The sequence below is a fragment of the Alternaria incomplexa genome (assembly GCF_024043165.1).
Source record: "Alternaria incomplexa strain BMP 0042 chromosome Unknown scaffold_24, whole genome shotgun sequence".
Taxonomy (NCBI): domain Eukaryota; kingdom Fungi; phylum Ascomycota; class Dothideomycetes; order Pleosporales; family Pleosporaceae; genus Alternaria; species Alternaria incomplexa.
The window spans coordinates 22,526-43,424 of record NW_026249873.1 but is presented as its reverse complement, the minus strand read 5'-3'; the positions used below and the strand labels follow the sequence as shown (position 1 = coordinate 43,424).

The 20,899-nt window shown below is 54.2% G+C and overlaps 8 protein-coding genes across 8 annotated transcripts; 4 read left to right on the top strand and 4 right to left on the bottom strand.

Annotated features, from left to right (window-relative positions):
• Positions 1-4,786: 4,786 nt before the first annotated feature.
• On the bottom strand, positions 4,787-5,172 carry J4E90_010588 (uncharacterized protein; the record flags this gene model as incomplete). The annotated part of the gene is made up of 2 exons (XM_051440100.1): positions 4,787-4,812; positions 4,869-5,172. The coding sequence occupies 2 exons, from the start codon at positions 5,170-5,172 to the stop codon at positions 4,787-4,789; spliced, it is 330 nt and encodes a 109-aa protein (XP_051285997.1).
• An 833-nt stretch (positions 5,173-6,005) lies between these two features.
• Positions 6,006-8,689, bottom strand: J4E90_010587 (uncharacterized protein; the record flags this gene model as incomplete). The annotated part of the gene is made up of 2 exons (XM_051440099.1): positions 6,006-7,616; positions 7,667-8,689. The coding sequence occupies 2 exons, from the start codon at positions 8,687-8,689 to the stop codon at positions 6,006-6,008; spliced, it is 2,634 nt and encodes an 877-aa protein (XP_051285996.1).
• Positions 8,690-10,396: 1,707 nt separating this feature from the next.
• On the bottom strand, positions 10,397-11,059 carry J4E90_010586 (uncharacterized protein; the record flags this gene model as incomplete). The annotated part of the gene is made up of 2 exons (XM_051440098.1): positions 10,397-10,813; positions 10,862-11,059. 2 exons carry the CDS (start codon positions 11,057-11,059, stop codon positions 10,397-10,399), a joined length of 615 nt encoding a protein of 204 aa, XP_051285995.1.
• A 691-nt stretch (positions 11,060-11,750) lies between these two features.
• J4E90_010585 (uncharacterized protein) lies at positions 11,751-13,448 on the bottom strand (the record flags this gene model as incomplete). Its single annotated transcript, XM_051440097.1, has 3 exons — positions 11,751-11,984; positions 12,034-13,176; positions 13,284-13,448. The coding sequence occupies 3 exons, from the start codon at positions 13,446-13,448 to the stop codon at positions 11,751-11,753; spliced, it is 1,542 nt and encodes a 513-aa protein (XP_051285994.1).
• A 264-nt stretch (positions 13,449-13,712) lies between these two features.
• J4E90_010584 (uncharacterized protein) lies at positions 13,713-14,642 on the top strand (the record flags this gene model as incomplete). Its single annotated transcript, XM_051440096.1, has 1 exon — positions 13,713-14,642. The coding sequence occupies one exon, from the start codon at positions 13,713-13,715 to the stop codon at positions 14,640-14,642; it is 930 nt and encodes a 309-aa protein (XP_051285993.1).
• A 396-nt stretch (positions 14,643-15,038) lies between these two features.
• J4E90_010583 (uncharacterized protein) lies at positions 15,039-16,455 on the top strand (the record flags this gene model as incomplete). The annotated part of the gene is made up of 3 exons (XM_051440095.1): positions 15,039-16,078; positions 16,126-16,334; positions 16,385-16,455. The coding sequence occupies 3 exons, from the start codon at positions 15,039-15,041 to the stop codon at positions 16,453-16,455; spliced, it is 1,320 nt and encodes a 439-aa protein (XP_051285992.1).
• A 551-nt stretch (positions 16,456-17,006) lies between these two features.
• Positions 17,007-18,263, top strand: J4E90_010582 (uncharacterized protein; the record flags this gene model as incomplete). The annotated part of the gene is made up of 4 exons (XM_051440094.1): positions 17,007-17,187; positions 17,239-17,401; positions 17,454-17,874; positions 17,928-18,263. The coding sequence occupies 4 exons, from the start codon at positions 17,007-17,009 to the stop codon at positions 18,261-18,263; spliced, it is 1,101 nt and encodes a 366-aa protein (XP_051285991.1).
• Positions 18,264-18,944: 681 nt separating this feature from the next.
• On the top strand, positions 18,945-20,762 carry J4E90_010581 (uncharacterized protein; the record flags this gene model as incomplete). Its single annotated transcript, XM_051440093.1, has 1 exon — positions 18,945-20,762. The coding sequence occupies one exon, from the start codon at positions 18,945-18,947 to the stop codon at positions 20,760-20,762; it is 1,818 nt and encodes a 605-aa protein (XP_051285990.1).
• Between the last annotated feature and the right edge of the window lie 137 nt (positions 20,763-20,899).

Below are 20,899 nucleotides of genomic sequence, written 5' to 3'. Positions count from 1 at the left end.
CCGATACAGTGAGGCGTGAGCGGAATGTCGGAATGTAGGTAGGCAGCCAATCACAGCGCTACACACTTGCGTCCGCCCTTGTCGATCGGTTGCGAGTCCGGGGTCTGCGGTGGAGAGGAGTCAGGCAGACGCGATGCGGACTTGGACTGGGCGGTGCGGGCTATACCGCGGACGGCGGGTTGGGGTGTCCGAGGGTATGACTGTTACTCCTCGTTGTTCTTCCTCTCTTCTTCTTGTTCTCTGGTCTTTCGGGTAATTGTATGTTTGATTGACTGAGTAACGGCTGTTCTGCTGGTCTGGTCTTCTTAGTCCTTATCTCCATTACCTACCTACCTACCACTCCATCTATCTACCCAGCAACCTATCTCACCATGTCGTCATCCTCAACCGCCATCGCGATACCAAAGCGTAAGGGCAAGGGCCCTGCGTCTTCTTCTCACCACCACCACCACTCGTCCTCGTCGTCATCCTCGTTCGCGGCGTCCACGCCTTCGACACCGAATACCTATACCTACAACTTCACGCCGTCGTCGAACCGCTACTCGTATGGGAGTGCGGGCGGTAGTGGTAGTTATGGCTCCACGCCTTCCTCGTCGTCTGGTAGCCCCCAGAGCAGTTCCCTAAGCGGCGCGCGCAGGCAGAGTCTGATGAGCGAGACGTTTTCGCGGCAGGAACATACTGTTATTAATGTGGGAGAAGAGGAGGGGGAGGGGCTTAGGCTGATTACGTGTGTCAAGGCTAGTCAGGGGTTTGATTGGAATATGGGTATGTTGTTTTCCCTCTTCTCTTTTCTCTCTTCTTCTTTTAGCGGTAGAGTTTAGAGGGTTTGGGGTACGGGCTGGACGATGTGGAACTGGGCTAATGACGATGTGTGCGACAGAGATGTTCCTTCCTTCCTACGTCGACTACCACTTCGATGATCTTGAGAGACGACAGGATCCTGTGAAGGACATTATTGTTACGGATGAGGAGGTTCGGAATATGTTCCCGTCATAAGAGATTGGCTAGGTGGGTGAGATGGAGTGGAGTGCCTGTGCGGAGACGCGCGGGCATGATACAAGCGCAAGTTGTCAGGAGATTGGGGCACTACACAAACTGTAGTGGGTCTTGCAGGATGTAGAGAGCCGTGTAACTGTACAAAGCTCTCTACATCCTGCAAAGCTCTCTACACATTGTGTGGTACTCTAATTCTCCTAAGAACTGGCGCCTGATATTGGATGTGCATATGCTTTGGCATTTTATGGATTACGCGGTATTGAAGTCATGTTTATATGGGTTGGGATAGGCGTTCGGTATGGAATCATGGGCGTTTGGGTTGAGGGCTGTATATCATGAGACTGGACTGGGTGGGTTATGACGTTAAGGCACGCGCTCACTCGCTGCTCATGGGGTTTAGGAATTATCTATAAGGACGTATCTCAAATCAAACAATCCACATTTAACGATATATTATCCTCTATCCAACTGTATCGACTGCGTTGTTCGAGTGCAGCTTCGAGTGATGCAGCAGCCCCACACCTCGGCCCCGATAAGGCGGGCTGATAAGCCGGCGAAGACGCGCGCGGTCCGCGTTCCGCGTTCGCAAACAAGAACCATAACAAAGTCGACCACCACAACGACGACCCGCATTCCACGACACAACACACTGTTACTACCCAGAACAGCCCCAAAACAATCTTCCGCGCCAATCGTACAATCAACTACAAGCGCGCACTCACCCTACAAACCCCGCTACAGCGCGCCCGCGCAACACCAAACCTCACCTACTACCACGCCCGCCATACCACCGCAAAATGGACACCTCCCACCGCAAAATTGAACTCCAATCCCCCTCCGACCTAACCTTCCTCACATCGCAAATCCGCACCGCCGCGCGCCAGAAACTCGACTTGCACCTCCCGCCCGTGCCCTCCAGCGCTACAAACGGCGATGCGCCAGACGAACTACGGCGCTCCGTCGAGGACCTCGTTGAGATTTTCGTGGCGAAAGTGCTGCAGGGGATAAGGCATAATGTTAGTATCAATGGGATTGATGTTGTGGAGAGTGGGGATGGGGAGGGGATGGATGGGGTTGGGGATGGGAACGGGATTGGAGGAGGGGGAGGAAGAGGGGAAGGGGAAGGGGAAGGAGAGAGCATGGTCGAGACGGTGGAATACAAACCTTTCGATGATAAACTGCGGAGTCAGTTATCTGCTACTGTGGCGAAACGCGATGCGCTCATTGCGAAGATAAGTCAGCAACGGAGGACAACGCCGAAGGTTGCGGCGGAGACGTGGATGAAGGGGTGGGAGGAGGAGGAGAGGGTGTGGGCGGCGCTGCAAGAGAGTATGGAGACGGATGCTGCTGCTACTGCGAATGGGGATGGGGAAGTAGCGGGTGTGGAGGCGTTGCAGAGACAAGATGAGGTTGAGAGGAATTGGGAGAGGGCGGTTATAGGGCTGCAGAGGTTGAATAAGGGGTTACCTGAGACGAGGGCGAGGTTGGAGAGGGCGGGGGATGTGGTGGGGTATTTGGATGGGAAGAAGTGAGGTCTGCTTGGGTGGGGGGTGTTATGGGCGTTCTTGTTTTCGGGAGTATATGGGTTTGTTGGGAATTGGAATTGATGGGATACCCACTCGTCTTGTCATTCTCATTGCGGATAGCGCTGCGGCGGGATGTTAGATTGCTTGATGCTCATGCTAACAGACGACGAGAAAAGAGCGAAAGTGGTTTTTGAAAGGAATTTGTATCATGCAAGTATCTTCTACGCGTAACTCTATACGTTCATACAAGTATGTTCCAAAATCTGCAGGAATGGCAATACCGGACTAAACCCGATCTCACTATTGACAATGCTACCATCATCCATAGCATCCTCAAGACCTTGGCCCCCTCCGTAGGCTCGAGACTGAAGTATACGTTCGTTGCTGGTGCCGCCGAGCTTCAGCCAGTTCGACCCAGCAGGAAGATATCGCCGATCGGCCCATGTGTAGTTCCTCATCTAGCATTGCTTAGTATGTATCACGCATATACGCTTCGACATGTTGCTTACCTGGATGGGTACGCCAGCCTCGCCTAGACGTCCGATAATTAAACGTGCCATTGTTCAAGTAGTATCGTAAGATGAGGCCGGCGAGGGCGAGGGTTATCGTAAGGAAGACGCTGAGAAGGGTGAAGATGGCTTCTTTCGACCATCCGGATGTGGAAGAGGATGGCGCGTGCAGTACGGTATCTACACCGACAGGTAAGTATGTAAACGGCAAGGTATGAAGTGAGAGGATGTTACTATTAAAGTCCATGATACGGTCTGCTTATGACAGTGGAAACAGACTTTCGAAATATCTTCAGTTACCCGCAATCCAGTCACGTAGTCTGAAAAGAGTACAAAAGACAATCGGCCGGGCTGAGCAATGTGTCCAACGAATGCGACTCGGCGATTGAGCAAAAGAAAGAGCTTGCTGGACAGTTGTATTGCGATGCATGCTGAGCGAAATCCATTTTGACTTTATACTGACCACTGATTGACATTGAAGTGGAACATTTGCTGAGAGGGAGTGGCTTGGTTTACCGAAGTGTCCTGACCGTTGTGATCACCGGCGTCCGACGCGCTCCCCTGCAGACTCTTTCCCCAGCCGTGGGACTAGGGACCCAGGCCGCGTCTCCATGCTGAACGATTGGATACACGAGCCATGAGCCCCATGTCTCTACGCTGGCTGTCCTGCAACTAGGGGCGCAGGCCGCTTCTCCATGTTTTCTCATTGGCCTCGCGAGTCACCAGCCCACGTCCCCAAATCCGCGACCGTGAGCTATGTGCTGCGCAGGAGCTCAGGCTGATTGCTTCTGACTGAGTGCGCACTAGGCAAATATGACAGTGATTGGCTGAGGGATGAGAAGGCACCCCAGCGGGCAGCCAAGGATACTCGTTCCGGAAGGTTCTAATGCACTCGTTGACCTAGTGCAATTTCAGGGATACTCGTCTCGGGAGGTCCTAAAGTGTTTTCTGGCTTAGTGCGAAGAAGAGCCCACCCACTCTTGGCATACTCACACATCGACTGTGTATGTAGTTTTATCTTGGCCCTAATCCACCTACGACATACTCTTGCCGACGCTCGCCCGCTCAGCGCGTCGTCAAAGTTCTGGTTGACCGGTAATCAGCCTAGGTAAGCTTCTCCACAGCACAGCTTCTGGTTGCGGCTACCTAAGACACCTAGGTATTCTTTCCATTCTTCGCCCATCACCCAAGGTCCGATCTGCCTTAGGAAGCGATTCGCATCACGGTTCCATTCACTGCAAACTCCGCACGCCTAGAAGTTCAGAGCCCTAGTATGTTCGCTGCTCATATCTGTCTTTAATGTGCTGTCTATAACACGCGCTAGTCTTCAAGAAAAGCGCCAACGGAATCCAAGGAGTGTATATGGCTTCGAGTGTATGTTGACGTACTTAGGAAGGGAGCGACGAGGGCCTAATGCGAGTCGCTTTTCAAAACTGCCTTTGCCCTACAGGTTACTAAGAAAGACGGCGTGATGAATGATTATGCGCAATCATTATTAACCTTCAGGGACGACGCATCACGTTACGTTGAGCAAAGAACATATCGACTTGGGCGGGTAGGCATCCAAGCCAGCTGTTGACCCAAAAGCTACACGGTCAGCGAGCAATCATTCGCGGCAGAACGAGATGGGGATGTGGAGTATGAATTGACGAGCACGGACGACCAGAATGGTTGCACAGATCCATGGATTGTGCTGGTACTCTACCAACACTCTCTTCGCATCCATTCTCTTAACCACTCTCTCAACCACTTTCTCTACTCTCTCGATACCTTCTCCTTCCCTAAGAACTACAACTCTGCCTCCACCAAATCCCCGCAATACTAACATCCAAATTACACTGCTCCCCCGGCGGCACAATCCAGCACTGCAACGCATCGTTCGCCGCGGGGCTCTTAATCTTAACAACCACATCACACCGTAGATGGTTCACCATGCCAGCAAACGTGTCTGGCCCATACTTCCCGTCTTTGAAGGCGACGGTGAATTGCGCTTGGTTGTGCTCGGGGTCGTTGTGCCCGTTGGATTGAACGGCGATGTCTGGGCCGTTCGGGGCGGAGCACCGGGAGGTTTGGTAGCAGGCGAGGGTGGTTGTGGCACTGGCGAGGAGGGTAAGGGTAAGGGGGAGGATTTGGAAGCGCATTTTGGGCTGGGTGGGGTTAGTTGTGGGAGGATGAAGGAAGGGAGAGTGGTACATTTTGGTTTTAGTTTAGAGGAAAGTAGGTGTAGTTGTTCTGCAGAGCGTGAGCGTTGTTGTATCGATGTAAGAAGATGAGTCTAGACTTGTTCGATGAGTCGAAAGACATGGGTCAAGCCATGCCTTATATATCCATCCGTCGTGCCCAGTGCGCATGCAGTCTCGTATAAGGAATCTACTAAGCAACAACTACTAGTCGTGTAAACTCTAATAAAGCGGTCTCTTCACCGTGTACATCCGTCTCACCGGACGAACACAACACTACCGCGACAGTGCACGACCAACTATCCGCCAATGAACTCAACGAGAGGACAGAGTAGGGCCTCATTCCAAGAGTTTATATTGTACCCCTCAAGGAGACGACGTGTAAGCATTACCTGTGCGAGTACGAACTTGGGCGAACTAGAATCCGGGGGCATCTCCGAGCTTACATTACACCCGGTGAGTGATCCCGGCTTCACCTCTTCCAAACTCCTTCCTTCATGCCGTGGCAATTCTAGAACCCGGATTCCAATTCAGACCGCTTCTACTTCGTATCGCATATTGGTCGAGAAGGCATGTTACGCACGGTGTAGAAGTCGATGTAGACACTCCGGGTATATCATTGATGTACACTATATCCTTAGCGTAAGCAACGGCGTATACTCGTACAAGCTCTACTCTGACCGCCGCAAGGCTGTCCTACACCGCTACGCCACGAAACCTCGAAGATACCAAAGCACGCGTGCGACGAAAACGTATCGTCGCATCAACCCGCCAACGTCGCGTTGCATACCCCCTCAACCCTTACCCTTGAAGAACCCATCCAACCTCCCCCCAACATCCCGCACCCCCAACCCGCCCGTCAAACTCCCCCGAATCCACTTCGGCAGCTTGTCTTGAATGCGCTTACTCCCATACCGTCTGTCCAACATCAAGATGGCTGCGTAGTCGCCTTTATGACGAATCGCCCTGCCCACACACTGATTAACCGCGCGCATACAGACGTTCTCGTAGAACTCGCGCGCAGCAGCCTTGCCATCACTACCACTACCGCCGCCGCCGCCGCTTTTCGCTTGTGTTTTGGCGGCGATATACTGCATCTTCGCCTTCCACTCCGCAGAGTGTGGGTTAGGAAACGGGAGACCAACAACGACGACGCCGCGGCCAAGTGCGTCGCTGAAATTGATGCCTTCGGAGAGGGTGCCGCCGATTACGGCGAAGAGGAGGGCGCCGCGGCCTTTTCCTGATGCTATTGCTGCGCTATAGGCTGTGAGGACGGAGTCTGCGGTTGCTTCTTTGGATATTGGTGGTGGTTGGGTAGATGTAGACGGCTGTTGTTGGCTGCGCTGCTCAAGGAAAACGGGCTTTGTTTTGGTGAAGCTGTCCCAGAATGTGGATGTGGATGTTGAAGAAGCGGGCTTGATGCGCTTCCACGCGACGATGCAAGCGTCGAGGAAGGAGTAGCTGGGGAAGAAGACGACCACGCCATCTGGTATGTGCTGTGCGAACGTCAAGATGGCGGTGCCGAGATCGATCATCGTTTTCTCTTTGTTGCGGTTCTCAAAGGTGAAGTCGAAGTCAGCGCCGCTTGTGCCTCGGACGATGGGTGCAGCGAGGAGGTTCGAGGGCGGGATGACGTGGCCGCAGGATAGTGTCATGATCTTTGAGGGATCTAGGTATGAAAGCAGATGCTGCTCGTAGTCGCTCATCGGTGACATGGTGCCGCCGGCTAGTACGACGGCCCTGGCTTCTTCGACAATGTCTTTGAAGTGGTAGGTTGGGTCCAGGAGCATGTATTGTAAGGTTGTGCCTGAGGCTTCTTCCTTCGCGTAGAAGAAGCGGCCTTCGCTGGATGGGTTCATCAATGACAGGAGGAAGGCTTGTACATGCATCAGGACCGGTACAGTATGTCGCGGGCTATTCTTGGCCGACTTTGCAATTGGCTTCTGCGCGCTTCCACTCTCCGCTTGCTCGGCGAAGACGGTGTATCCGTCTACCTTACGCGCCAGTCTGCTTTCCTGGAGATACGTGTTGAGTTTGTAGATATTGATCTGGTCAACGCCTTTCCCAGACATGATTGCAGCCATGTCTGCTAAGCCGTCCGTCGCTTTCGTGTTGGCATCGATGGACTGCAGATACGCGATGATAGAGTCCAAGATGCGGACTGTCTGGGCAACATACACGCGATTCTTCCCTTTGAGCTTATTCCGGAACTTCTGGAGGTAGGCTGTGAGTTGGGCACGCGCTTGTTGTACTTGATCGAGGGTTACGGATACGGAGTAGATGCCTGCAATGGCATCCATCAAGTTGTGCGCTTCGTCGATGATGACGATGTGGTCTTTGAGGGAGAGGCCAAGTGCTTCACGTGCTGTGCGCTGGAGGAGGAGTGGGTAGGGTAGTGTTACGATCTGAGCCTGTTAGCATATGAAGACATCGCAGAATTGAATAATGAACTCACCTCGCAGTACTTGGTAGCTGGTCTAGAAGCGTAGTATGGACATACACCCAGCTTCTTGCCCAACACCCCCAAGTCCTCAATATCTCTAATCTTCGCAAGCGCATGATCGCGGAAGTCATTAACCAACGGCTCGCTTTCCTTGGTCGGCATATGCGGACACCGGCTTTCGCTTTTGCTATTTTGCTGAAGCTCTAGACATCGTTCGTTGATGGCCGTGGCGCTGCCAAGTTTGTTGACTTTACTGTTAATGCAGAGATTCTTCCTTGATCCAAGAGTAAGGTGCTTCACGTCTTCTACAAGCGTGTCGATTTCACGACCGCTTACATCCTCGTCCGGAGCGATGGCAGGCGGCATCTTCACGCGCCCCAGCTCACTAGAGAATTGCGTCAACTGAGAGTGTGTTCGGGAGCAGAAGAATATCTTCGTCTCATCAGGCGCCTCTCCGTCGTCGTCTTTTGGTGCATCGACGCTGTACCCGAGTGATGCCATCAAAGCCTGGGTTTCTGCCGACAGTCCAGACTCGTCAAACGCGCCGGCTCTTGCTCGTTTGTGAGACTCCTCATCGCTTTCGTAGTCGTCCAGAGCAAACTGCGCTTCATCATTGTTTTCAACATCTCCCAGCGCAGTCTTCTGTCTCTTATACTTAGGCTCACCGCTCTCATACCGTTCCTTCGCCCTCTTCTCTTTCGCTTTAATCTTAGCAATACGGTCATTCAAATCCTGTTTACGCCTCAGCGCCTCCTGCTTCCGCTGCTTCTGGGCGTGTTCAACAATCCATGAAGGCTCCTCACTGTTCGCTGCATCCACTGAGAAGCCTTCTTCGAACGTCCGTCGCTTATGGTCGCGTAGCCAAGTCATTGAGCCGCATATTAAGCTCAGCGATTTGCCGGTTCCGGTCGGCGACTCAAAGATCCCAACTTTGCCCTCTTCCAGACACGTGTAGACAGCGCCCATGAACTCATTTTGGATGTCGTAGGGCGTGTATGGGTGGTGGAAATCTCGTGTCGAGTTGGTGTTGGGCATTGTAGCTTGGTGTTGGTGGGTTGGGCGACGCGACGCGTGGAGGAAAACGGGTGTTCACGTGGTTCGTTTAGCGCCCCCGCGGCTACATGTCATGACGCGCCTGTCACTTCACATACAGGTGTCTTTGATCTCGAGCATCATGAACCATGCCTTCTAGCACCTTCTCGCCGTTCTTCACAAATTTGAATACTATCGAATACAAGCGAGGGCCCAGCGACAGAGGGTTAGCTTGAGATCCAGAATCTCTCCTGCATCTATATGGAAAAAGTCATGTCCAACAGTACACGGAGGAGTAGCAAAAATAGTACAGATACACTTGCCTACTCTTCAAGACAACGTACCGCTAAGTTCACGTGAACTAGTCTCAAGCCTACTGCCTATTATAATCCATCCAATAGATCCAACCCACCGTGCATCATACATACTTTCAGCCGCACGCCCTTCGCAGTCCCCTTCCATCCAGCTCACCCCACGATCCTCCCCCTCAACTCCGTCCTCTTCAGCACCTCCTCCTCCCCCAACCCATCCACCCTAACCTCGCCCTCCTTGCCCCCCTTCCCCGTAATCCGAAACCCCTTAACAAGCCCCGTCCCACTCTCCATCCCCACACCCTCACCCCACCCCCAATTCTCCTCCATCCACGTAACCGGCCAAAGCAGCACAGTGCCTGCGACGCAAAACACCGTGGCCCAAGCCTGCCAGAGCCAGATCAACATCCACGCGCCGGGCGCGACGAAACGGATCCATTGGTCGACTTGGTATAGGTCTTCTTGTTTGGAGATGTGGTATTTTGGTTTTGCGGACGGAGAGGAGGAGGAGGAGGAGGAGGAGGAGTTGGGGGGAGATTGGCGTAGGTGGAGGACAGTGGTGAGGCGGACGGGCGCGTAGTAGAAGGGTATGAACCAAATACGGAAGATCTGGAAGATGGTTGCGTATAGGATAAGGTTGGTTTCGTCGAATGCTGTTGTTCTTAATTAGCCCTTGCACTCTTTCTTTCACTTCCTGGCACATCTCCCCGCGTCCACGACCACCTTCTCGATGTCAAATCTCGTCTTCGCACGCAGTGCAAAGATCGAGTAAGACATCCATCACCTCTCCATCTCCTCCCCCGCCCACCCCTGGGTTATTACGTACCAACACTCTGCACCGTACAATCAATCCTCGGACTCATAATCTTGTACCACCGATACGTCCGCTCGACCAACCACCTAGAATTCGGTCGGCTCCATGTGCGGCAAAAAGGATGCGAGAAGGCGGCGTCGGGTGTGAAGTATTTGTCGATGGTTGCGCGCTGCAGGGACGGGGGTGATTGCGTGAGGAGGTGGATGATGGCGGGTATTTCTTTGACTGCGATGGGAGGGCTTGGTTAGCGAGATGCGCTGGAGGGATGAGGGATGGAGGATAGAGGATGGGCGGAGGAGAGGAAGGGAGGGGGGCGACGTACCTGGGTCTTCCATTGTAAATGCGCAGAGGGGGGTTATGGGGGATGCGACGGGTGTTGGTGGGTGAATGCTTCAAGTTGTGCAAGGCGCCGAGGTTTGACGCGGAAGGACTAGGGTGGAACGCGCTTGTGTGACGTCATCCCTGGTTTCAACAAGGTCACGATGCAACAAGGGGATCGAGGTGGACAGACAGTATGTTTATTATTTGATTACTTCTGTGGTCATCAGAAATGTATCTCTTTTCTCTTTGTTTGATGATCGTGATCTACTGCGACCTGTACTGCTGGATCTCCGCCTCATCAAGATGCCTCAGCTTATTAACATTCGGCGCCTCACCAGTCGCAATCCCCTTCGCCAGCTCGACAAGACCGCCAATCTGTGTTCGCTTCGACACAGCGTACTGTGCAGTGCTGACCTTGACGCGGATGATGCCAATGCGCGGGTCCTCTGGGCCACCGTCATGCTTGCCGTCACCGAGATCGCCAATCCACGCCTTGAGCGCGGGAGAGTAGTGCTTGCGGACGACGTCACGGTCTGTCTCGATGGAGGCGTGGCCGGAGATGGAGGCCCACTCGCCTGAGTTGTTGATGAAGCCGACGTTGACGGACTTGTGCTCCTTGAGGTCGTCCGTCTTGCCGGACTCGGTGTTGGTGTGGAAGAGAAGGTCGAAGCCGTGGCCCTCCTGTTGTTTGTCAGCACTGTCTTGGGTAGTCAATCGGGTGTATAGTACCTTTGCAGCCACAGCCATGGCTCTTGAGGCCAGGAGGTCGCTGTCTGCGGCCTGCGTGGTCAACAGGCAGAACTTGGTCTTGTCGACGAAGTTGAGCAGGTCCTCGCACTTCTCCTTGAGAGAGGGCTCCTCGAGGTTCTTCTGGGTGTAAGGGTCGGCGGTCTTGGAGCCGGTGTCGGTGTTGCTGAAGCCAGACATGGTGATGGTTGTTGTAAAGAATACGCGTTGAGCGGCGTGGTTGTTTGGTAGCTGGGGAGAAGGCGTCAGCTTCTGTAGACACAATGTTCGAGGCGACCTTCGCGCTGTCCTTGCGATGCACTGAGAAAGGAAACGAGAGGAAAGCATACCTTATAATGGGTAGTTATCGTTAAGCAGGTAGTGTGTGGAAGAGAAGCTGCGAAGGTCGCGCGACTTTGTAGGACTTTGCCAATGATGTCATCAGTACCACCACCACGCGTTTGGGAACCACATCCACCCCGCTACGTATGTGGGGTAACTCCTTTTGGCTGTCACTGGCACCGGCTCCTGTTGCGGATGGTCTAGTCTGTAGCTCAGGGTCTTGCGTCATGTCATGCTTCTTTGAGCTAATGACCAAGTTCTAGATGCTTAGTGGTACATGTCATTTTGATCGACACATTGAAGATGAGATGGTGATATTAACCTTTTAGGTCTGCTGCGCGTCTAAATGAGACACATCGTACTCCACTCCGTGACCCCGTCCCATGCCATGCTGGTATCTCGTAACAATAGCGGACAATGTGCCGATTCCAAGATCCCAAGCTAGAAATGAAGATGTGGGCTAGATCCTACACCATGCCAATGTCCCGGAAATATGACCCAAATTTTAGGAGGCTAACACCCCTAGTGACAATGCTTGACACTGCGCACTCTATGCGTCGGCGGCAGTCTCCTTGTCCTCGATCGTGGCCTTCTTGAGGTCGTCAGCAGCGTCCGCTGCGGCGTCCTTCTCCTGTGCAAGCTCAGCCTCGGCGGATGCGTCGCCGTTGACGGCCTGGTTCTTCTGGGCGGGCTTGCGAGCGGCGTCGGTGCTGCCGTTGGCGGCGTCCTCTGCGGCCTCTTCAGCCTCAAGCTTGTCAATCTCCTTCTGCGCCTTGGCGATGTTCTGAAGACTTGTTAGCAGCATCCTCGCAGTGGTATGTAGAATGACTCACCTCCTTGGTCTTGCGGTCCTGGTCCTCTTTCCAGTGGGCAAGCTTGGCCTGGAGCTTCTCGACGGTGGCGGGGACTTCGTCCTGGCTTGATGGGGGGTCGATGCCGACCTTGGCGAGCTCCTCGATGATTCCGATGTTCAAGTTGAACTTGCTAGCAGCGGCGCCGCCCTTCTTGCCCTTCTTTCCCTTCTTGCCACCAGTACCGGCCATGTAGCTCTCCTCCTCGGTGTCCTTCTTCGATATGCGGGTACCCTTGAGGCCCGAGTCGTCGACGGTGCGCTGGGCGGAAGCGGCGAACTTGCTAGCGGCGGTGGTCTCCTTCGCAGGGAGGGCGGAGGGGTCGAAGTGGCGGATCAAGCCCTCGCAGGCAATGATCTCGTCGCCGTAGGCGGGTGCGCTGGCTTCCTCAAGACGCTTGGAGGCAGTCTCCTTGCGCTTGCCAGCGACGTACTGGAGCTGCTCGAGGCGCCTCTTCTCGTTGCGGATCTTGCGAGCCTCAAACTCGTAGTTCTTGAATGCGCGGAGCTGCTGGAAGTAGTTATCCTTGAGCTCCTTGCGGGCCTGGTACTTCTCCTGCTGCACTGCGCGCGCCTTGTCGGTCTCCTCACGGAGAGACCTCAGGTTCTTGAAGGCCTCGTCTTGCTCAGCCTTGAGTCCGTCGAGCTCGGTCTGGAGCTTGGTGTACTTCTCGGAGAGGGCCTTGTTCTCCGGGTCGTCCAGCAACTTCTTCTGCTCGGCGATCTGGGCCTTGATGTCGTCGATCTTCTTCTGCTGGGAGTCGAAGCCGGAGAAGTTCTTCTTGGCCTTGTTGAGGCCGCTGATCTCGGCCAGGGCCTTCTTCTCGTCGACGAGCTTCATCATGCCGCCGTCAACCTGCTTCTGCAGACGGGCAATCTCCTGGTCCACATCCTCGGCCGACTTGTAGTTGGACTTGCCCTTGGCCGTCTTGAGCTCGTTGAGCTGCTGCTTAAGCTGCTCGTCGAGCTTCTTGATCTTCTCGAAGATGGAGTTGCGGCCGGACTTGTTGCCCTGCTGGGTCGAGCGGATGGCGTTGAGCTCCGTCTTGAGCTCCTGCTGGCGCTTCGCGTTGGGCGAGTCCTTGTTGTTGGGCTTGGCGAGGTCGAGCTTGGCCTTGCACGCGTTCTGGCCGTCGTTAGTAATTTTCCCGAATTGAGTGGTGGTGTGCGATGCAGCCACCCGTCAGCTCGTGGCCGTGCGACTGCGCGCACCACACGGGGACATGGACTCACCAGCTTCTCCAGGGCGGCGGCGTGCTCCTTCTCCAGCTTGGCGAGCTCCTCCTTGTACTTGTCCTCGTCGGGCTTGTCGGGTTTGACAACCTGCTGCTTCGCCGGAGGGGCAGCAGCGCCGTTGGTCGAGGCCTGGGCGGCGGGTGGAGTTGCGACGTCGGCCATGTTTGCTGGGCAGTCAATTGGGTTGAGGGGCTGACTGGGAGTTGCAGCGGGGGGAGAGGTCTGCGAGATCTGGGTAGACCGCCGAGTCGTGAATGTGCAGGCGAGGCGTGGAGGCGGTGGGAGGACAACTATTAAATTCGAGGGTCTCGAGTGAACCACGGATGCTGGCAACTTTTCCCGATGTTTAGCGGGCGGGCTAGTGTGCCGCCCGCAGTCTTGACCCTTCACTCGGGGCCTCGACCACGCACACACCAAACCACGGCTATGGCGGAACAATCGCGGGGCAGCATCCCCATTCTGCTGCTCAAGACCAAGTCAGTGCCCAAAGACACGTACGAAGAGCTGTTCCTTGAACTCGACAACGGCAGCTATGCGCCCGTCTTCGTGCCCGTTCTCGAGCACAGGTTCAAGCGAGATGCCCTGCGTGAGGTGCGCCAACATGTCACCAATCGCGGCTTCGTGCCCCAATCGCAGCAGGGTCTCGCGACATATGGTGCGCTGATTTTCACCTCGCAGCGTGCAGTCGAAGCCTTCAGCGAGGTTGTCGAGGAAATCCGTAGAGAAGGCGCCCTCGATATCGACGACCTGCTGCCAGAGAGTCTGCCGCTGTACGTAGTAGGCCCAGCTACCGCTCGCGGACTGCGATCACTGGGTCTTAAGTGTCCAATCTTGGGAGAGGAAACTGGCAACGGTGAAGCTCTCGCTGGCTTCATCTTGAAGCATTACAACGCCCTTTATCCGGGTGTTGCGAATTCACCCGTATTGTTCATGGTCGGCGACAAGAGGAGGGATATAATACCAAAGACCCTGCAGTCAGAAGAGCTGGATCCAAAAGAGAGGGCAAGAGTAGATGAGTTGGTTATATACGAGACTGGAGAGATGCAGTCTTTCAAGGAGGACTTTTCGACGATCTGGCGCAGAAACGCGGATCAGGGCTCGAAACGGCAGTGGGTCGTTGTGTTTTCTCCAAGCGGATGTCAGGCCATGCTTGAGAGCCTTGGTCTGCTCGACATAGAGACTGGGAAAGCCAAGGCTACTGCTGATCAGAGAGACATCCTGATATGCACCATCGGTCCGACCACGCGCGATTATCTGAAGCAGGAGTTTGGTTTCACTCCTGATGTATGCGCTGAGAAGCCAAGTCCGGAGGGCATCGCCGACGGTATTCACGCCTTTCTCGAGAGGCACGAATAAGCAAACCTCGTTGTGGCTTCGTCTACGTAGACCGGGGTGCGTTCGATGAGAGGATGTACGATACGAAGGCCTTGTATATCAGCTTCGATAGGTTTGCTACGTCAAGCACGTGAATGCGCGAGGGTATTTCACGCGCTCTCAAATCATCGCTCATGACCGCTCGCGGCTTCCGTCTCATGGTCCAACGCTGCACGTGCCTTCCTGACGCGTCGATGTGCTAATGACTGCCATTGACGTCACCATTTCACGCGACGCGCCTGCCACAAACCACCAGCGCGCGCAAACATCCGCCCCCTTCATTACTCCTTTGCTTTGTCTCCCATCCTTCTCTCATCCTTTCACTCATATCTTCAATAATCTACACCAATTCACTCAATTGACCTCACTGCATCCACAATGGCAGGAACACGCTCCTCTGCACGCAGCACCGACGGTGGCTCCAGCCCAGCAAAGGGTAACGATGTCGCAGCCGGCACCAAACGCAAGCCCGAAGTCGAGCCGTCTCCCAAGCGCGATCGCAAGGCGTCCAAGAAGCAAGCCACTATCGAGGAAACAATGGATACCAGCAAGGAGTCTGACAGCGAGATGAAGGACGCCTCTGATGGGGGTCAAGACTCCAAAGATGCAGACGAGGCCGAGAAGAAAGCCGCCGAAGACCTTGTCGACGCGAGCGACGCGACGGCATTGGCTAATGGCGATGATGACAAGCCTGCATCAACTGATATGGAGACTACCGACGACCAGGCGGAACAAGACACCAACGCCGCCCTCAAAGCCGAAGAGACTACACAGGAAGAGAAGAGCGAGGAGGAAGCGGATAACGAGACAAAGGAGACTGGCGCAGACGGCGAAGGCGCGATCGAGGAGTCCTCTCAGCGCGCAAAGCAAATGCCATCCAACATTCTCGAGAAGGGCGTCATCTACTTCTTCACCCGTAACCGCGTCGGCGTCGAGGAATCCGAGAGCGTCGGTGACCTTCAACGCACCTTCTTCGTCCTCCGGCCAATGCCATCCGGAGCCAAGCTAGGCGATGGTGCCCTCGCTGACGACAACAACATCCGACTCTTTGCTCTACCCAAGAAGGTCTTCCCGAAGTCGCACAATGATAAATTTATGGCATTTGTCGAAAAGGCGAACACTTCCATCAAAGAGCTGAAGGAGAGCTTCTTTGGTGCGGACGAGTACGAGACGAAGACACAAGGCAGTCGACGCACCGAGCCTGTGGCACCGGTAGCGGAAGGCGTATATGCCATCACGCGCACTGAAGACCGGACCTGCCATCTCGTATACTCTACCACCATCCCTTCCGAGCTTGGAGAAGTTCAGGAAGACCTCGGTATCAAGGACCAGGGCAGCTTCGTCATGAGCGTCAAGAACCCTGAGCGCAGCGGACCCGCTTCCGCCCAGCTTCCTCAGAAGCCCGACTTCCCCAAGGAGTAAGTGATTTCAATGTGACTACCCGTTCATGACTGACCATTACCAGGTTCATCGACGAGTTCCGCGGACTGGCTTGGGTCGAAGTCAAGCCAAAATACCTCGACTATGAGTACTGCCAAATCCTGCTCATCGGTGAGAAGATGGAGAGTGGCGTTGAGCCGACTACCAAGGACCAGAAGCATGACAAGGAGACTCCACAAGAGGAGATTGAGAAGCTTGAACATGAGGATGAGCTGCGCGTCGAGCATCTTCACGGTAAGTTGTTCAGTCGCTGGCAAATGTGATCTATGCTAATCAAATCTTAGGTGACGACTCTGTCTATGACGACCTAAAGATAAGCAAGAAGGAATACCCGCAGGTCGCGACGACCTGGTGAGCTCGATCTCAAGCTCGGCGTTACGCGGTATCAACAATCTCTTTTCGCATTTACTGTACAACATCTGGGTCATCGGCGTTCAAGGGCGCGGTACATATCCCGACATGACCTCTGGCACCGAGTGTCGGTTTAAAATGATCAAAGGAACTGATCATAGCCTGGCTTTACCCACGGCTTTGATAGCACGGAGTCGCAATGCAACAATCGATTTCATCATACCCCTCCCAATGGACTCAGCTGATACACAACTCTTCATCTTTCACCATCACGCTGAACTTACAAATAGTGGCTTAATCGAGTAAGCTGATTGGGCAGACCCTTGGACTCCTGTTTGCGATACCATCCCGACAATCCCCGCTCATCGCTCATTGCTCACTGCTAACGATACCGCTATACTCATCACCGTGATTCCGGGTACTGGTAGCACCCCCTCCCATACTCTACTTCATTCGTCGTCTTGTACATTGATCCTTCCATCCTCTTTACACTTCCGACTCGTTATCCCACATATCGCCGCATCAATCCCATCGTCTTCGACCTAGCTCATCACCATGCCTCCCTTCCCCAAGCCCCCCACCTCAGACTCCGCGTCAGCGACCTGGCTCCTCCAATCCTTCGCAACCGGCAAAGGCGCAAAGATAACCGGCCCCGCAACCCTCTTCCTCGACCGCGCAAACGCGGAACTCGGCTTCATCAGATACTTCACCCCCAACATCGCGTCCGTTGCGTGGGGTCCAGAGCCAGATGAGCCACTATAATTCCAAGCCAAGACCGCCCGCGCAGCGGCCTGGCGCGACAAGAGCAAAAAGGTCTCAGTCCTCCTCTGGGGTGTACAATTAGACTTGGAGTTTGTGTCACCGGACCGAGCTCGCAGCTTTCTTGACGTGCTAGAGGATATTGCGACAGCGGCTGGAAACCACTTCTTCTACAGCTATGAAGTCCCACAGTATGAATCCTCCCACATTCGATATCGGGTATGAAACTAACATTGGTGGTAGGAAAGTTGCATTCGTGAAGCCCGACTTCGACATGGAACAGCAGGGCTTCACGAGCCGGGTTGCGCAGCCTTGGATGACGGCTCCGGCTGATGCTTCCGAGTGGCCTCATCTACGGAAGACGTGCGAGTGGTCGGATTTCACTGTTATTGCAGGTGGTAGTGAATTCCGCGTCCATCGCGTCAAGCTTTGCAAAGAGTCACACTACTTCAAAGCAGTATGCAGTGGTGGCTTCGCAGAGACCGCGAAGCAGTCCATCGAGCTCCCAGAATCGGCACAAGTCATCTCAACACTTCTCGATGAGATGTACGGCGTCTACAACTCCATCACTGGTTCCATCTTCACCAACTTCGCGCTTCGTATGGAAATCGAGAAGGAACACATAATGAATCAACTCCTGGATCTCTCCATCGCCGCAGATAAGGTACTTGCTCTCGTACCTCTCTTTCCCTACCTTCATACTGATTTTCCACCTAGTACAATCTCGAGAACATCAAGCGCCGCGCCGCCGAAGCCATCATCGACCGCCTTCCCTTCATAACCGATCCTCCCATGATCGTCGACCTGGCTACATGCATCTACCACGAACAATGCCCAGAGAAAGACCGTGGACTGCGCAAAGCCATCATTGAATGCGTGAGGATGAGGATGCCGGCTATACTGGATGATGAGAGTGCGTGGGAGGAGTTCTCGGAGAACAAGAACGTGCTGAGGGCCTTTCACATGTTGCAATGTGAGGCGAGTAAGGGTGGTGGTATGATTGCGGGTGCAGGTGGAGGTGGGATGATGACGCCGCCTGCTACGCCTAGGTAGGGGGCTGTTCGAGAAGAGGAGGGGATGGTGGCTTGAGGGGCTTGGCTACCGATACGCAGGAGGATTGATTTGCTAAGAGGTAGTTGGGGCGGGGGTACTTACGGTCGGCACTCGATCTAATGCGTTTGATGCGAAGACCTTGATTCGCTTTCGCTGCATTGTCGTGAACCCTTCGAGTACGCTTCGAAGGACGATTGCGATTCTAATCACTGTACCTACGGGCCTTTTTTCTTGAGCGAATGTATTTGGCAGAGGCAATATTTGCCCATTAGTAGCAAGCCCATTCCGCGATAGCTGTCAGCCCTAACTGCGTTTAGATTTGATGCGAGTTCACTTGCGATCGCGAAAGGCATGGCTTTGAACGGTTGTGATGTGTTGTGGGGTATTCAGCCACCAATCCGGCCTAGACCGGACGCGAGCACCGTCTCACCTTCCCGAGGCCGCGAACGCGTGTCTTCATCTCCAATCCCATCAACTCACGGCTTAGACCACCCAACTCAGGCAATACCACGCCGTCATGGACACGATACCGTTTCTGACCATGCCATGAGCGTGCGCGCACAATATAGCAGCAAGAGGCTTTGATCGCCCTAACGAGGAGGCGCTCAACCAAGCGAATAGGACAACCAAGCACCAAGAAAGCATAACGAAAGAACACCTGATCGAACAACACGGTTCAAGATGGCCTCATCCTGGCGACAGAATCGTGAAGAGCGGGGTGCATACACCACTGTTGCGCAGACCAAGACTGCAAGTGCAAAGCTCATAGTACATGGCAAAGACGTCGCAAATGAAGACGCGGATGCCGTTCCTTTTGAAGCGCCTGTTCATATTGGCTCCATACCGACAGCAGAGGATCTACTATTTCTGCCTCGCATAGCAGACACGCTGCCATATGGCGCTTTTCTAGTCGCCGTTGTCGAGCTTTGTGAGCGCTTCGCCTACTACGGACTCTCCGGGCCCTTCCAGAACTACATCGCCAACGAATACAACGACCCCAATGGCCTACCTGGCGCTCTTGGCTTGAAGCAAAGTGGCGCGACAGCGACGACGAACTTCTTCCAATTCTGGTGCTACCTCACGCCTTTATTTGGCGCCGTTGTTGCGGACCAATATCTTGGGAAGTATGCGACGATTAAGTGGTTCAGTTTGGTGTACATGGTCGGCATCGCGATTCTCTTCGTTACCAGCTTGCCGTGGGCGGTTCGAGGCGGAGCCGCATACCCTGGACTTATTGTCGCGATGCTGATTATCGGCCTGGGTACTGGTGGCATCAAGAGCAACGTGTCGCCGTTGATCGCGGAGCAAGTGCGGTCCAACAAACCTTTCGTCAAGGACTTGCCCGGAGGAAAGCGCGTCATCGTTGATCCGGAGATCACGGTGCAGAGGATCTACATGATATTCTACATGTGCATCAATGTAGGCTCGATCTCTGCGATCGCAACGACTATGTTGGAGTTGCATGTTGGATTCTGGAGTGCTTATCTTCTACCATTGGTTATGTTCTGCGTGGGCTATGTGGTGTTGGTGAGAGGAAGGAAGCAGTACATCATCAAGCCACCTCAAGGTGGCGTGATTGGGAACTGCTTTCGCGCCCTATACATCGCCGCAAGGAACGGCGGAGATCTTGACAAAGCGAAAGCATCCGCTCAAGGGCACGGAAGAAGCAGGTCAAAGGTGACTTGGGACGACAAGTTCATCGACGAGTTGAAGACCGCGCTGGTCGCATGCAAGGTCTTCTTGTTCTTCCCAATCTACTGGCTCTCGTACTCGCAGATGCTGAACAACTTCGTCTCGCAAGCCGGTCAAATGGAATTGCATGGCCTTCCGAACGACATTCTTCCCAACATCGATCCCGTCACCATCATCATCCTAATTCCGATGATGGACCGCCTCGTCTATCCATTCATTCGTACGCGACTACACATCGCATTGATGCCAATAACACGCATCTCTCTCGGTTTCCTCATGGCCGCGCTCGCCATGCTATACGCAGGCGCTCTCCAATCAAAGATCTACGCAGCACCACCCTGCTACTTCAGCCCATCGAACTGCGACGCCGGAAAGATCAGCGAAGGGAAGTTCAAACCAAACGAAGTCCACGTCGCATGGCAAGCCCCAGCATACGTGTTAATCGCACTGAGCGAGATCCTGGCTAGTGTTACCGGCCTGGAACTGGCATATGCGAAGGCACCCGAGAACATGAAGAGCTTCATTATGAGTCTCTTCCTGCTCACCAGCGCGGGTGGAAGTGCGCTGGGTATCTTGGTCGCTCCATTGGCAAGGGACCCGCACTTGCAGTGGTTGTACTTTGGATTGGCGTTTATCGCCGGAGTTGCGGGCGTCGTGTTCTATCGCATGTTCAAAGACGTTGATGTTAACCCTGCCGCAAAGTTGGGAGACGCTGAAGAGTACGAGTTAACTGGACGAGCGAGCGCTGACGATGATGGGTATTACAGCGACGATGCGGACCCTGCTCAAGGCTCGCAGCGCGCCTGAAGTACGACAGCTTGAGGTAGACCATCCACCTGCATCCACCCCCCAAAGCCATAAGCCGGCCGCGCTTCCGCTCCACGGTCCCGCACACGCCGTCTTTCTACATCCCTTAGCTCGGACGCCTAAGCTAAAATCTGTGT